The sequence below is a fragment of the Chrysochloris asiatica genome, unplaced genomic scaffold (assembly GCF_000296735.1).
Source record: "Chrysochloris asiatica unplaced genomic scaffold, ChrAsi1.0 scaffold00106, whole genome shotgun sequence".
In the NCBI taxonomy this organism is placed as follows: Eukaryota; Metazoa; Chordata; class Mammalia; order Afrosoricida; family Chrysochloridae; genus Chrysochloris; species Chrysochloris asiatica.
This window is the reverse complement of record NW_006408624.1, coordinates 5,963,364-5,979,541: the sequence shown is the minus strand read 5'-3', so window position 1 is coordinate 5,979,541 and position 16,178 is coordinate 5,963,364. Positions and strand designations below refer to the sequence as shown.

Below are 16,178 nucleotides of genomic sequence, written 5' to 3'. Positions count from 1 at the left end.
GGACGCCGCGGCGGCAGCAGCAGCCGCGGCGGCCGCTGAGCGGCTGCACGCTGGGGCCGCGTACCGCGAAGTGCAGAAGCTGATGCACCACGAGTGGCTGGGCGCGGGCGCGGGCCACCCCGTGGGCCTAGCGCACCCCCAGTGGCTACCCACGGGAGGAGGTGGTGGCGGCGACTGGGCCGGAGGCCCGCACCTGGAACATGGCAAGGCGGGCGGCGGTGGTACCGGCCGAGACGACGGCGGCGGCGGCGGTTTCCATGCACGCCTGGTGCACCAGGGGGCGGCCCACGCAGGTGCAGCGTGGGCACAGGGTGGCACGGCGCACCACTTGGGCCCGGCCATGTCGCCGTCGCCGGGAGCTGGCGGGGGCCACCAGCCCCAGCCACTCGGGCTCTACGCTCAGGCGGCCTACCCTGGGGGTGGCGGCGGCGGCCTGGCGGGGATGCTGGCGGCGGGCGGCGGCGGCGCGGGACCCGGCCTGCACCACGCGCTGCATGAGGACGGCCATGAGGCGCAGCTGGAGCCGTCGCCGCCGCCGCACCTGGGCGCACACGGACACGCACATGGACACGCACACGCGGGCGGCCTGCATGCGGCGGCGGTGCACCTGCACCCAGGCGCGGGAGGCGGCGGCTCGTCTGTGGGCGAGCACTCGGACGAGGACGCACCCAGCTCGGACGACCTGGAGCAGTTCGCCAAGCAGTTCAAGCAGCGGCGCATCAAGCTGGGCTTCACGCAGGCCGACGTGGGGCTGGCGCTAGGCACGCTATACGGTAACGTGTTCTCGCAGACCACGATCTGCCGCTTCGAGGCCCTGCAGCTGAGCTTCAAGAACATGTGCAAGCTGAAGCCGCTGCTCAACAAGTGGCTGGAGGAGACCGACTCGTCCAGCGGCAGCCCCACCAACCTGGACAAGATCGCGGCGCAGGGCCGCAAGCGCAAGAAGCGCACGTCCATCGAAGTGGGGGTCAAAGGCGCGCTCGAAAGCCACTTTCTCAAGTGCCCCAAACCCTCGGCGCACGAGATCACCGGCCTGGCCGACAGCTTGCAGCTGGAGAAGGAGGTGGTGCGCGTCTGGTTCTGCAACCGGCGGCAGAAGGAAAAGCGCATGACCCCGGCGGCCGGCGCCGGCCACCCACCCATGGACGACGTTTATGCGCCCGGAGAGCTAGGGCCGGGTGGGGCCGGCGCATCGCCGCCCTCGGCACCCCCGCCGCCCCCACCGGCTGCGCTGCACCACCACCATCACCACACACTGCCGGGATCTGTGCAGTGACCCCGCGGGCTGGGCCCCCGCCGGCGAGCGATGAGGCGCGGGCGCGCAGTCTGTCCGCGCGGCCTGGACTCTTTTTGTTCGGTTGCTTTGGATTTTACAAAAAGCCTAGAAACTTTCGAACAAAACCAAACGCCGGACTGCCCTCTCCGGCGAGCGGCGAAGACAGCCTATAAGCTCAGGAGAGAGGAGCAATGATCCGGAACGCGCCAACTCACCCCGGGCATCCTGCCCGACGCCTGCTCCCTGTCCCCATCCCCTCGACGACCCCCGTCCCTGCTCCCCGGGCTGTTCGGGGCCGGATCCCGGCAGCGGCCTCCCCACAGCGACAGGTAACGCGGTGCGGGGTTTAGGGATTCCTTGGGAGAGAGGACGAAATAAGGAGAGTTCCCCATTCCCTCTCCCCCGCGCGGACTCCCAAGCCTGCGGGTAAGGGGCGGGGGGCTGTCACTTTATTCGCTCCACTCCTCATCTTTCCCCGAAGATGCGCCTCACCCCCTTTCCCCTTCCTCCGGGCTTGGTTTTTTACGGTTTTTATTTATTCGCGGAGCCTCTCGGTTCCTGGAGTCCTTCTAACTCCGCCCGCGCCCTTAATTTAAATCGCTGTATACTGTATTTATCGGGGCCCCAGAGGGGAGGCCGCGAGAGCCGCGTCTGTGTATAAAGCAGGAAATAGCCAAAGCTTTAATCTAGCCTAATTTATTTTCCCCTTACCTTCTCCTACCCAACCCCCCTTAAAAAAAAAAAAAAAAGGCAAAAAAAAAAAAATTGCAACTAACAAAACCCTTCGAGTGTTCATTTTTCGTTTCGTTTTATCCGAGCCCCGGCTCGGTTCCGGGCCACGCCGGAGGGGTCTGCTCTCCCACACACTGCTAGCTGCAGACAGACCACCGCACAGCAGGGCTCCCACACCCCGCGGGACCCTGCCTGCCTGGCCACTAACAACCGAAACTTGGAAAAGTTGGAGATATTTTTTAACCAGCTGTAGAAATAAGCTGTTCCCTGAGATCCTTCTGGTAGACTCCCTGCAGCTTGTCTCAGCACCCTTTCCCGGCCACTGACCCCCTAGGGTGTGGGATGCTGGGGGGGAGGCTGGGAGAGAAATCCCCCAAGTTTGGGGGGAACCATGTAAATATATGAGATAATGTACACACTGGTGGGGAGAAGAACATTTTGTGCTTGATTTTTTTTTATTTTTGGTTTTTCTGGGTTGCCCCTCCACACCATCCCAAAAGATTTTGTACACCACTAAACCGCAAAAGATATTTTAATGATTTCTGGATTTCTGACCCATCGCTATTTATTTTCTGGATGTGTTTGGAGCTTCCCCCCTCTTTCTCCATTTCTTGTTCAGTTTGTTACCGTTGGAATTTAAATTTTGTTATTTTATTTTTGTTATTTTTTGGAACAATGTTTTGGTGCATTCTCTTTGTATCTTTATTGCAAAAAAAAAAAATGTAGACTGGGAAGTTCTCTTTATATTTATGTTATAGTAAATATTTTATTACTCACATAAACATGTACCCCAGGGCTGTGTCCTGTCCTATTTACTGTCAGGTCTGGGTTTTGGGGTGAGGTGATGGAATTTTCTGGCTCACCAATACTAAAGTTCTGGCCGCAGTCGGGGAGATGTTGGAGGAAGGTTGACCACACAGATCTTTTCAGTCCAGTATCAGGACACGGCCTGTTACTTAGACAACAGTTGGGCCATGCCCCAGCTGAATGTGTTTCGAGAAGGGGAAGCTGCCTCATGTCCCCATCCCATGAACAGACTCTCCTGAAATCAGTCCAGGGCCTGGGACAGTGAACCACCGACACCACGCCCAACCGGGGTCAGCCGTTCCTCAGGCACAATTCAACTGTTCTTCTTGACCAAGGGAGAAGCCAGTTGAGGTCAAATCACCAGCCTGGCATCGCTGTGCCCCCCTGCCCAACACCTGGTGTTAGTTTCAATTTGCACTCCATGTATAGGGACCAGACCAACTTCACTGTTCCAGATTCTGGGGAAGCTGGAAGCCTTGTCGGCCCCAACAGCCCACCCCAGCTGCCGCTCCACCAGCAAACAAATGATGGTCAAGACCACCTGATCCACACGAGTTCTAAGGGCTTAGATAGCGATCTGGGCAAGTGATTCCTCACAGCCAAGTCAGCCTGGGAGGGAGCCCTGCCTGCTTGCTTGGGCAAAGCCATTCCTACTTCTCTTTCAACAAGCCACCTATCCCAATTTCTCTTGGGGAGAAATGGAGGCACAAACAAGTGTGCCACCAGAAAGACCTGACATCTCTCCAGGAGTGGGCTCCCAGTTACCCCCCAGGGAGTGATACATCTGCCTGTAAGAAAACTGACCTCTGGTGAGGCCATAGACACAGTCCCCTCCGGCCTTCAGCAATAGCATCCAAGGGGGTCAGGATGGATGATGGAGGCAACATGGGGCTTCCAGGTTCAAAGCCCAAACCTCCCAGTCAAGATCTTCGGTTTGAAGTGTGTTTTCTTGTTCGTTTGTTTTTAACTAAGTCTTTAAAATATGAATAAAACGGCTCTTTCCATTTCCTACATAAATGTAGCTTTTTCCCTTCTCAGAAGGAACCATATGAAGTTCCTCTCACTCTTCGTAAAACCAAAACACAAGGGTACAATCACTTGGCAGGGGAGAAAACTGTGCCCTTAGTGAGGGTGAATGTAGGTTCCTTCCCACCAGCAACACCGGGGAGAGGAGAGACCGTGGCTCCAGGGATGGCATGGGATGCTCAGAGAGGTGTTCTCTGGCAATCCTGGCTGGATACCTGGCTCAGGCTAACTGGGCCCCCTGGCCATGCCAGAGTTTCTGATGACTTTCTGGACTCTACTCCAGAGTCTTGGGGGGAATCGTCTGTACAAATACAAAAGCTCAGCCTCTCACTCACTGCTCCCTCAGTTTTTGTTTTTTTTGGTTTTCTTTCCTTCTTCAGTCCAGCCTAGGGAGCGATTACCCTGTAATTGGCACCGGTGACCCTACCATTCCCCATGCTGTTGGGCCCATAAGCTTCCCCAGTAAAGAGGAGACTGGGAACTAGGAGGCATGGTGGCTACACAGCCAGGAGCCTCGGACCACCCTACCCCAGCCTCTCACCTCCTATTTTCCTAAATATGCAATTTCTTCGAAGCAGCTCCGCATCTCCACCCCTCCTCCATTCTGCATCCAGGCTGCATTTGTTCCAGCCTCGGAGGTCCTGAAATATTAGTAAATGAAGCTCACAGCTCCCCACCACCTGCACCCCATCCCTGAGCCTCAGCAGGTTTTGAGGTTGGGAGGCTGACTGGAAAGATGGGGCCTTTCACTGGCCTCAGCCTGCAGCTGACACCAATTGATTGATTGATTTCCTAATTGTGTGCTTAATCCTGTACAAGAGGGTAGGTTTATTATTTAAGCAAGTCAACTCAAAAACAACAAAACAAAGCCACCTCCCAAGAATCAGCGGCAGCTGAGAAGGGGTAAAAAAAAATGTGGGAAAGGGGATATAGAAGAAAATTAAGCACTTTATGAAGATTTTGCTTTAATGAAACATAAGCCTGGGACTGCTACCTACAGTGACTAATCCCCTGGGTCACATGAAACCTGGTTCTACTTCCCCCATTTGCCATCTTAGGGATGAACAGGAGGAGTCTCAGCCCGTTTGACTTCGTAAGAAGAAAATCATAGGGAGAGAATCATACACATAAATCTCACTCCTTAGAGTGTTTGGGAAAGACTGAGGTCAGATCCATGCAGTTGTCTTTTCCATGTGTGTGTGTATCTACCTGCTTGTTCATGAGAACCTCAGACTTCCTTTCATTCAAGAGAGGCAGATGTCCTTAGCATGAGACTTCAGAGGAAGCCAATGCTTTCTCTAGCAAGTATGGAATCTTACGATTCCATCTCCGTCCCCCTCCTCATCTGAATAGAATTGTTTTCTATTGTCAATTTAGCCACATATTCTGTTGAGCATCACTCTCCCAATGTGACCTCAGCATGTTGGTGTATGAATATGTGTGTGTGCCACTGTGCATGTAAATCTATAGCTACTTCCACTGTTAATGCTTTGAGCTAAGGGAACATTTGTAGAGTGGAGGTTGGCCAACACAGGAAAGGAAGGTGAGTGTTGTGGTCATCCATGGTCATCAAGACAAATCCAGAAGATGAACTTTCCTGATCAGGGAACCTGATCCTGCCAGACACAATCTCTTTGAGAGTCCCAAGGACACCTATGTTCTCTCCAACCTCCTACCTCAAAAAGATGCACTCATTTATGTTTTAGGTGCTTAAGACCTGCACAAGAGTCATAATGACCCCAGGAGCTCAGGACTGGATTGGGTGCCTGCAGGACTAGCTGAGCCACAATGGCAGCTGCCCACTTTCAGCTGTTTGGGCCTCAGCTACTTCTGGAGAGACGAGCGTGTGGAAGGGGCTCCCTCCCAGCAGGGTATGAACATCAGGAAGCAGACACCAGCAAAATCCCCACCTGAAAAAGAGAAAGAAAGGAGGTTGGGCATCTGGCCCAGCTCTTCCTCCTCCTAAATTTAGCAAAGACAATCATCAGTCTGATCAACCAGCTTAACGACTGAGGTCAGAGGCAGCTGGAGCTAGCAAATAAAGTCCCTGCCTGGCATATTTGAAGTCCCTGGAGTAAGTGTTTGACCCACCATTCAGAGCTCCCAGTGCCATCTCTAATGCCTCCGTGTGAGAGGACTGCCCTCTATTGGTCCCTGAGCTAGGACATGGTAGCAGGCACCCGGGCCAACTTGGTATTGAGCATTCCCCACCAGACAAATCTGCTTCAAGTTGGCTGCTCTGTGGAAGGTGCCATGTAGAGCTGAGGCAACTTTAGCCTCCAAGGGAAGCAATCTGGCCCCATATATCCATCCACAAGCATGTACACATGCACATGCACACACACACACATGCACACATACTCGCCCATGACCCTTGCCTCTCAATCTACCATCTCATCCACTGGCACAGCCAACTCTCAGAAATCCACCATCACTCACTAGCTCTTCTGTCTCTCTCACTCTCACACTCAAAATCACGCCTCCTTTCCAAGCCACTAGAATCCTTGCCAGCTCACTCACTCACAAAATGCTCATGCTGACACATGCTGGGCACACCACACCAGTGTTTGGGCCATCCAGTATCAGCTTTTTGGTCTTTGCACTGAGCTCTTCTCAGGAGTTCCCAAGTATGTGGTACATAGAACATGGGGTTAAATATGCCCATCTTCATCCTTTGTAGCATTGATGAGGTCCCATTCTCTCAGAATTTCTAAGCACTTACCCCACAAATCGCTTTCCAAACACATCCCTGCCCATCATTGTCCCAGCTCCTCCCAGATCTCTTGCTGCTCCGTTCAGATAATTAAAGTTGGGCTGTGTGTTTGTATGTATGTGTGATCTTATTTTTTAAACACACACCCCCACACATACATATGCGTGTATATATACAAACACACACAGCAATTAGATCTCTCCGTTCCTGCCGCCATCCATCACACACAGCAAATCCTCAGCTACAAGCACGCACCCACATTGCCATGCACATGAGCCCTGCACAGCATCACCTCGTCACAAGCTTCTGATGGCGCGCGCGCACACACACACACACACACACACTGGTACTTTGACATGGCTACACCCACCCTTCTAGTTCCTGGGGTTTCTCCAGGGCCACGACCCACCTCTCACCAGCTGGGCATCTGAGTGGGCTCTCCTCAAATAAGCAAAGTCCCAGGAGGCTCTGCCTCAACCCCTACCCCACCTCACAGACACACTCTGGTGGACATGTCTCTGCTGAGCCTGACCAGGGTGGGTCTGGGTATTATTAGGCTGCAGCGACAGCACGGAGGCATATGGTCTCGTACACAAAAAATAATGTTCATGTTAAATCAGACCTCATGCATAATGCATGGTGCCTGATCTCACATTATTTTGGGTGTTCGTCAAAATCAGTGTTCTTTCTTGTGAGGGCTCCTGAAAAGAAGGGAAAAAGGCGTTTGCTAATTACACCCACAGCCTGGACCCAGGCAGCTGGGAGTGCCCCCGGAGCTCTCCCTCTGGCCCCTCGGCGCCCACCAGCAGGTCTCGTCCTTCTGCCCCACTCTGTCCTTCCACATGGAAGGAGGGGCTGACTCGGTTTGTAGCAGGCGTAAGGCCCTGCATGTTATTTTTATTTCTTTTCTCTCAGCTCTCTGTCCCCCGAGGGTTCTGGGGAATAGCAGTGGCTTCGGTGCTCTCACACCCGATTCATTTGCCGTTTTATGAACTCCCCGTTGATTCATCGCCTCCCTAAGTCAATGATTCACTCCTGATGGCTTTTCAAAAATCCTTCTTCAAAGGCTCCAGATTATTCAGCTCTGAACAGGAGCGAGAGCCGGAGCAGACCTGGCCCAGCCCTACTGCCGATCCCCATGTTTGAGGGAAGATGTTGCCCCATCCTTGGCCTTTTCCAAGGTCTGAGCATCTCCATATACTCTGAAGCTGCAGAGCTGACCCAAGCAGCTCATAGGGAGACCTGGCCACAGCTGCTGAGGGTCACCTGCCTCCTCCCATTATCATCAAAGTCCTTGGGACACTCTCCAGGTCTCAAATGAGACAAAGTGCAGAAGGGGGAAACACATGGGCCATTGGGCCACACGGACCTGAGGACAAACCCAGACTTCACCTTTTCTCAGCTGTATGACTGTTCTGTCCAAAACATTCTGACATAGTACCCATCTGACACAATACTTTGTAATTTATTTTCATTATCTAACACTAATTATCCCTATTTTATGAGTGAAGAAAGTGGTGCCCAGAGAGGGTTAATGACCTGCCCAAGGCAACACAGCTAGTTAATGATACCATACCACTTGCTATAAATCTATTCTATTTTATGGTGACCCTTCATATTCAGAGTAGGGTTTCAGTGACTGATTTTTTTCAGAAGTACATCTCCAGGCCTGTCTTCTAATGAGCTTCTGTGTAGGCTTGAACCTCCAACCTTAGCAGTGACTACATTAACAATTTACACTCTCCAGGGACTCCAGTTAATGATGACACCAAACCAAACCCAGTGCTACCGAGTCCATCCTGACTCATAACTGCCCTGTAATCCTGGAAGCACACCCTATTACCCACGTGACCATGGGCAAGATGCTTAAGCGTTCCATATCTGCTTCCTCATTTATAAAATATAGTAATAGTATCTACCTTGCAGGGTTGTTGTGAGGATTAAATGAGATGTGATAAATGCAAACACTTAGGAAAGAGCACAGCACATTGTAAAAGCACATTAAATATCACTATGAAAATATTTTTACATGTACAATATATATTATTATATTATTGCTGAGATGAAGCAGTATAGAAAATGATGCCTAGTAGGGGTTTTTTCCCTCCAGAATTCTATACAAAAGCATCTGAATGAAAAGGCTCAAGATCATCATCCCCAGTCCACAGATGAGGAAACTGAGCCCCATGGATGTAGAGTCATTTGCCTAATATGACCCAGAAAATGAATGGTGGATGCAATCTCCCAACCTAGTCCCCACTTTGTGCCAAATCTATTTATTCAACAAATGTTTACTGAGCCCCTCCTGAATACTAAAGCTAAGGGCTGGGTTCTGGGGAGACAAAACCTTCAGGGAAGGCCTCATAAAGCATGGTCATGAAGAATGAGTAGGGACTTCTGATTCAGAGCCTGCCAAGAAAGCAAAGCCCTAGTACCTTCAGACCCCACATAGTCCTCCTCCCTAAACCTTCAACCCTTTCCTGCCCTGCTCAGCACTCTTCCAAGCAGTGACCCTGCTACTGCCCAGTCATCTAATTCCAACACAAAAGAGTCAACCCACGTTCAAGATCCCTAGACCATCTGGAACCATCCACCAGAGACTTGGTTCCACCCCAACCTTGTCCACACAACAGGGAAAGTCAAATCCAAGGCTGGGGTTCAGGATTCCAGATCTCACCACACTGCTCATTTGTCATCTCTGGTCCTCATCATATAAAAATGGACATTCCCTCATGCACCCATACATCCATCCTCCAACCATCTACTCATCCATTCAACAACCCATCCACCCATCCATCCAACTATCCACTCATCCATCTACCCATCCAACCATCGATCCACCCATTCTAACACCCACCCATCTACCTATCCAATCACCTGCCACCCAAGCCCTGTGTTGAGCACCAGGAACACAAATAAATAAGACCAGTCTCCTGTCCTCAAGACAATCCTGGATTAGCCTCTTCTCCCTCTCTGGCTTTCGTCATATGGGGCAGACATACGAAGTCTCAAATGATAGACTTGCTTGGATGACATCTAGTATAGCCTCCATGACTCATGCATTGGAGCAATGGGAACACCATGCCCCATTCTGTTCTTCAGGACCACCCCCTAAAATGTGTAGTCACTGTGACTGCTGCATGGACCTAGGATTCCCCTTAGCTCTAACTTCTCACTCTAACGACGCCAAGACTAGAGAGCTTTAATAGAGAGTGAGGGAGAGGAAGGACCTTTGGAAGGTAACTTCTGTCACCACTGGGACTCAATCTCCTACTGAAATGACAGCAACATCTAAGTCCTGGGAAGAGACAAGGAAATATTCTGGTCCCAGGCCTGTCACTACCTAGTTGGGTGGCCTTGAGCAAGTCCCTGCCATTCTATGGACCTCAATTTCACATCAGTGTAGTGAAGGATCGTCTATGGGCCCTCCCAGCTCTGAGGTGGCCCCTCTCAGTTTCTCACTTCCCTTCCAGCCTGGGTGGGCCTGCCCCTCTGACAATGGGGCCTCTCTGAGCAGCCTACATGGAGGAGGGATAGAAAATGACGTGGCTTGGCGTTCATGGCCCTAAGTTCTCCGGCTATTCAATCCCTCCTCCTCTGACACAAACAACCCTCAGTCGCCCCCTTCCAAACCCCCAGAATCTGGGCACATCTGGGGCCTGCTATGCTCTGGCCACCCCATGAATCACCCCTCTATGGTCCCTGGGGGAGTAGTCCAGGGAGCATCCTACGCCCCACGCAGAGTGAGGGCCAGAATCGAGGCCTTCAAGCAGGCAGTGTCCATCAGAACAATGGGGGCCTGTGGCTGACAGCCGGAATGTAACCATTGTCCTGCCATGGCCCACAACCCCTAGGCCTCAGGTCTCCAGGCCAGGCAGGCTGGCGTGGGTCAGTGCGTCAGGCACTCATGTGCCAGGACCGGGGATGCATGGCCTGCCACTTCCTCTCTCTGGGCAGGCAGGCAGGCTGATGAACCAAACCCCACCTCCACACCCAGCCTCACAAAGGAGCCCACACGCAGGGTAAGGAGAAACAAGATGGGGTCCAAGGAGCCAAGCTGGCCTCTGGCCCACCCATCCCTGGGGTACTTGAAGCAGACTCTAAGAGAAGGGGCCTAGCAGCTCTGAGACCCGAGCTATACATCACAGTGGGGAGGGGGACCACATTAGAATAATGCAGGATTAGAGTGGGGTTGCTATAGCGACGTATTAGGGTAATACATCTAGGAGACCCGGCCCCTTGGTGATGTATGACTCTGCTCAGCTGTGGGGAGCAGGGGGAGGGGACCTGTCCCGCCCCTCTGAACGAAGAGCAGACACTAAACATTCTCTTCACTGGGGGAGAACATCTGTCTTGGGATCCAAAAATAGGTTTCTCAGAATCCTGTCAAGAATGAAGGAGATGCCCTGCTCACTCAACCTCAAACACCCCAGCCTTCGTCCACACTCACCTGCTCAACTCTGCTTCAAACTCAGATTCCATTACTAACCTCAGGGCTGCCCAACCACTCCTATCTCCACCACAGCCTCCAAAGTCCCAGCCTTACTGCTTTGAGGCTAAGGGCCATTCTCAGACTATCTACCCAGTATCTGACAGGACTATTAGGACTATACTTGGGGGGCCAAGGGTGCTTGTTGGGTTCAGAAACACTCCGTGGCCAAATCCCTTGAGTTTGTTGGCTTGAAAGAACCCCAGAGAATAAATGTAAGGGTATGTATGTGGACCCTTTCTCAACCAAAAGCCTCCCTTTGCCATGTGGGCACCCCACCACCATCTAATCCCAATACCCCAGCACCACTGAGAGGCTTGTCCTGACTTAAAGTTGAAGAAAGAAAAAATTGATGGGGGGGCTCCCAGGAAAGAAGGACTCACTAAAAATTCCTTATGTAATATTTGTCATGCTATGTGATGAAGTTGGGTTATGAGTATCCTTTAAACTGATGCATCAAGAAATTTATACACGTTTGCTCCCCTCTCAGAAGTCCTGGCCCTCAATACTCTGGGGTCTTTAGGACTTTAGGGAGACATTATCTTGAGATACCCCTTTTACTATATCCACCTTAGCATCCTGGTGAGAGGACAGACAGAGCAAACTCCTTCAAGAATCGTAAGTGTGCCTACGTGTCTCCCTCTGCACAGCATTGATGGTGTGTAACTCTCAAGGCACACACTCCTTGTTTCCTCACTAAATGGTCCTTTTTAGTTAATTCAGTTGATTATAATAATTACACAATCTCCCCCCCAAAAAAGTCTTCCTTTTTCTTTTTGAAAGTGACTCTATTTCTGTGTCAGAGAGAGGGGGTCTGGCTCCAGCTGGAACTATAAGAAACTGTGAATTTGCCTCCTATCACCAGAAAGGACCTAGGTCAAGGGACAAAGTAGGACAGGAGGCATGGTCCTCTACACATGTACACATGTCCAGATCTGGACATGCACAGACACTTGGGCCTCATCCCGATTTTGTCCCCACATTGGGGGAAACAAGGTCTTTATTCCTGATTGGGGGCTTTAATTTAATCACAGGGGGCTTCATCCTCGTTGTCCTCTCCCTTTTAACATTCACACAGATATGTACACTCATGCACACACATGCGAACACAATGTACACACCCTCACACATGGCTGAGCAGAAAAGGAAGAGAAAGACTCAAAGAAAGTAGGTGGAAGACAGCGTGTGTGTGCCCAGAGGGCAGTTCTGGGCTAGGGGAGGCAGAGTGCCCAGGGCATTGAGTGGGCAGAAAGGCTTCATAACTTCCTCTCTTCCCAAGCCAGCAACCAAAGGTCAACCCAGACTGCCCAGCCACGTGCGGTCCACCCACTCCCAGGTCAGGTCATGTGAGATGAGGACAAGAGCTTCATCAACACACCATTGTCTTCCAGCACCCAGCCTTGTGCTGAAGGGCTAGTCCAGGCCCCTCTAGCACCTTTGGTCCCTAAGTCCCCACTGTGAGGACAAGCTGAGTGATGCTCAGTGGGGTCCTAGCCCTCCTGAAAACTGGGGAGGAGTTGGCCTTCCATTTGCATGGAGAGTTCCTGGGATGGATGGAGAGTGGCGAGCAGTAGAAGGAAGGGCCCTCTTTTCTCATGGTACCTAGAGGGGCATACACACCATGCCATGCCACCCCCTTCCTGCCCATTCCCCAAGTGTTTTGAAGGGAGGGCAGAGAGTAAAGTGGAACAGGCCAAAGACTTGCCCTGAAGGTCATCTTGCACGTCAGCACTGGGATGGGTCCCAGAGCCCCTTGCGCCCTGGCTCCCAGCCTGGACCACAACACAAGCTCCATTGACTCCTATGCACCCTCTTTCCCAAGATGCATGCAGAGCTGTGGGTTCACGGTTCCTGCCCACGGGCCTCTGAGCCCCACAAGGCTCCAGGGGGCCTGGCCTCACCAGACCCACCCATGGAAGGAGGCCAGTGCTGGCTGGCTGCTAGCTGGATGAACAGCATGGGTGGATATAGTTCCCAAGGGGCTGCAGGAGAAAGAAGGCAGAGAGGGATGCTGTGTCTACGCAAGAATCTTTGATCTGGTCTAGAAGACTTCATGGCCAACCTCTAAGCCCTGCCCCAACCAGCCTAGAATGAAAGCAAAGATCTTGGGGGCTTGACTAAGACAAATTCTCTGCCAGTACCACCTCTACCTGTCCTCCTCAAGTCAGTTCCAACTCATGGTGATGTCGTGTAACAGAGCAGAACTGCTCCATAGAATTTTCTTGGCTGTAGTATTTGTAAGGAAGCAGATTGCCAGGACTATCTTCTGCCATGCCACTAAAATCCTCAAACCACCACCCTTTCATTTAGTAACTGAACACAAACCATTTACATCACCCAGAGACCCCAGTACCACTCTACCCTTGCCTATTCTCTGTCTACACTTTGCATAAACACAGTCCTTCCCTGGCCCATCCTATCTCCAACAAGGGAAGTCAGGTGGGGGGGGGAATCTGGCTGTGTCTGGAGGAGGGAGCTTGGAGGAAGCTGGGCTAGGGAGCTGCCACCCCTCTGGGGGCTCCAGCAAGGGGAGGGCTGCCCCAGCAGGATGACAGAGAGATGATTAAACCCACAGAGAAGATTGATAAGGGACCTAAACAGCTGCAGCTCTGCAAGGTGGGCTGGGGACAAATCTCATCTTGTCCTGGCGGGTGCTCAAAGCACTGGGAGGGTGGGGGGTTAGAGGGAGGCTGGGCCAGCCCTGCTGAGCTCATGACCTACACAAGCTCTGGAACAGGGGTGGGGGTGGGGTGAAGGCTGCTCCCACCTTCTTTCCCCCAAAGGCGACTGGCAGTGGCTTTCAAAGCCCAGCCCCTATTCCTATCACCCTGCCATTTCCTCCCGCCTTGACACCCATCAGCAGCTGGGCAGCGCACCCCTTCTCACAGGTGCCCCCTTCACCCACAGCCTCTCTGCCACAGCTCTCACTCTTGTTATTATTAGATGTGATTTACAGCGGAAACGCTGAGTCAGACAAACCAAGAGTCCCCAGACAGAGAGGCAGAGGCAGAAGAGAGGAGCCCAGGGGAGCCGCCCTTCTCTGGGCAGGGTCCTCAGAAAATCGCAAGATTGGGACGTGGGTTGAAGCTTCCGGAATGAGTGGGTGGCCTGTCTCTTCTGCTTCTCCAGCCCGTCCCAGGCCCAAGACCCCTGGACATTTTAGACCCCTTCCTGGGATCAGCCTGAATCCTGTCAGCCTCTGACTCTTCTTTGACAAGTTTGAGAGTCCAGTCCAGGGATCCCGGAGCTTTGAAGTAAGGTGACTCAGCTGGGCCCTAAGGTTACCTCTTCACACCAGGACTCACGGTTCAGAAGGCGGTTCCTGACTCCTAGGGGTGAAAGAGGCATGAAGAGCGCACTGCTGGCCTCCCAGCCCCCACAACAAACAGAAAACGCGCCCCAGTGTGTTTCTGGGGGTGTCCAGAGGCACCTGAACGATTGGAGAGCACACAGTTCTGCTCCCCTCACGCGGAAGAGTACAGTGGGCAGGTCCGTCTGCGCTCCCCGGGTCTCTGACTCCCTGGCAGGGAGGAACTGGGCATTGTTGCCAAAAATAAACGTTCCCTCTCCCGCTCCCTGGCTCCCGGCTCCCGCTCATTAGGATGCGTGGCGTTTGGCTGCGGTCCCACACCTTGCAGCTCATTATAAATATGCAGTCGCTGCTGGCGCTACCCCAATCATCTCTGCAATCAGAGCTTTTAATTAGGTTAATTAAATTGTATCAAATCTCGCAGGGACGCAGTTCACTGATGCTGATGAGGCAGCCAAAACAGACCCCAGCTCCTCCGCTAATGAAGGCCGCTGCCTGCCTGAGCGGTGAGGGATCAGGAGCGCATAATAAACGGGCGCGTCCTGCGGGAAGAGCTGCTGCCCAGGCGGCGGACTCTGGGGGCCAGGCAGGAGATCTGCATCCAGACCAGGCTCCAGCTGCAGCGGAGACTCCCACGGGGTAGCCATCCCGTCGGCTCCAGGATGAAGGGGTCAGCTCTAGGAGCCTGGGCAAGTGGGCAATGGCAAGGTCCTGAGCACCTGCCATTCCTGCATGGCAAATTGGGTGAGCCCCCTAGGTAGACCACTCTGTCTGGGGCACCCAGTTATATTTCTCTCCCAGGATGGCCCAAGGTCAGGACTGTCCCCATACACAGAGAGAGAGAGAACCCTGTCACTAGCCCTGGGATTGTCTTATTAGCCAGTTGGGCCAGACTGAGACCAAAAAGCTCATCCAGCCACTGCAGGCCTAGTCTCCGTCTGCCATGAAGGCCATCTGTCCCTGACACCAGGGAGTGGGGTGGTTTATAAAACTACCAGCCAGCGACAGGAGGAGTAGTGGCACCCCTAGTCTCTGCACACCAGATGGACCCTGTATCTTCCCACCTATACCACTCCACCTTAAGAGCCCTCTCTAAACAGAGGGACGCTTGCCCCAGGCCCTCTGGGACCAAATCACCTAGGGGATTCAAGCTGAGGGAGACTTGTCCATTCCTGGTTCCTCCCCATCCCAGCTCCCTTGCCATCCTCTGCCAGGCAGTGGAGACTCCAGAACCGGAAGGCCCCCAAAGGTCCTCCACCTGCTTTTAAGCAGGACTGCAGCTGCCCCCAACACTCTCTTCAGCCCCGTTCTAACCTCTCCTCTTAACCACCACCCAATGTCACTGAGCAGGCAGATGAGAGAAGATGGGGAAATTTTCAGCCCTCTCAGGACAATTTCTGCTACAGAAGCTGGGTTTTTGGTTTGGAAATGTTTTTTTGTTTTTTTTTTTTACTTTCCACCCAGTAATGTAAAAACATGAAACCTGAAACCAACCCCCTACATTTGCCACCTCAGAGAGAAGCCTTTGGGGTAAAGAAGAAAGCTGTAAATGAGTCAGGCGGGTTGTTGGGGGGTGCCCAGCTGCCTCTGGGACACCAGTTTCATTAACACTTATGATCTAAGCATGGTCGTCAGATGACAGGGGACAAGGGGAGGAGGCAGTTGCCTTCCCCACCTCTTCTTACCCGCAAACACAGCAGACCCGGGGATAAAGTTCTTCAGGACCAGCCTCACCCCCAGCCTGCAGCAGAGGTCTCCAGACTGTGTAACTGAAAGGCACAAGTCTGCTCCCCTCACCTAAAAGAGCCACGGCCATGACTAGGAC

At 52.7% G+C, this 16,178-nt stretch overlaps 1 protein-coding gene across 1 annotated transcript; it reads left to right on the top strand.

Moving 5' to 3' along the window:
• The first annotated feature begins 6 nt into the window (after positions 1–6).
• POU3F1 (POU class 3 homeobox 1) lies at positions 7–2,773 on the top strand. Its single transcript, XM_006867561.1, has one exon. It carries the CDS (start codon positions 83–85, stop codon positions 1,274–1,276), a length of 1,194 nt encoding a protein of 397 aa, XP_006867623.1. The 5' UTR covers positions 7–82; the 3' UTR covers positions 1,277–2,773.
• The last annotated feature ends 13,405 nt before the right edge of the window (positions 2,774–16,178 follow it).

What these genes read in the sequence shown, in the direction of transcription:
- POU3F1 (XM_006867561.1), top strand. Translation starts at nt 83, where the DNA reads ATGCACCACGAGTGGCTGGGCGCGGGCGCGGGCCACCCCGTGGGCCTA.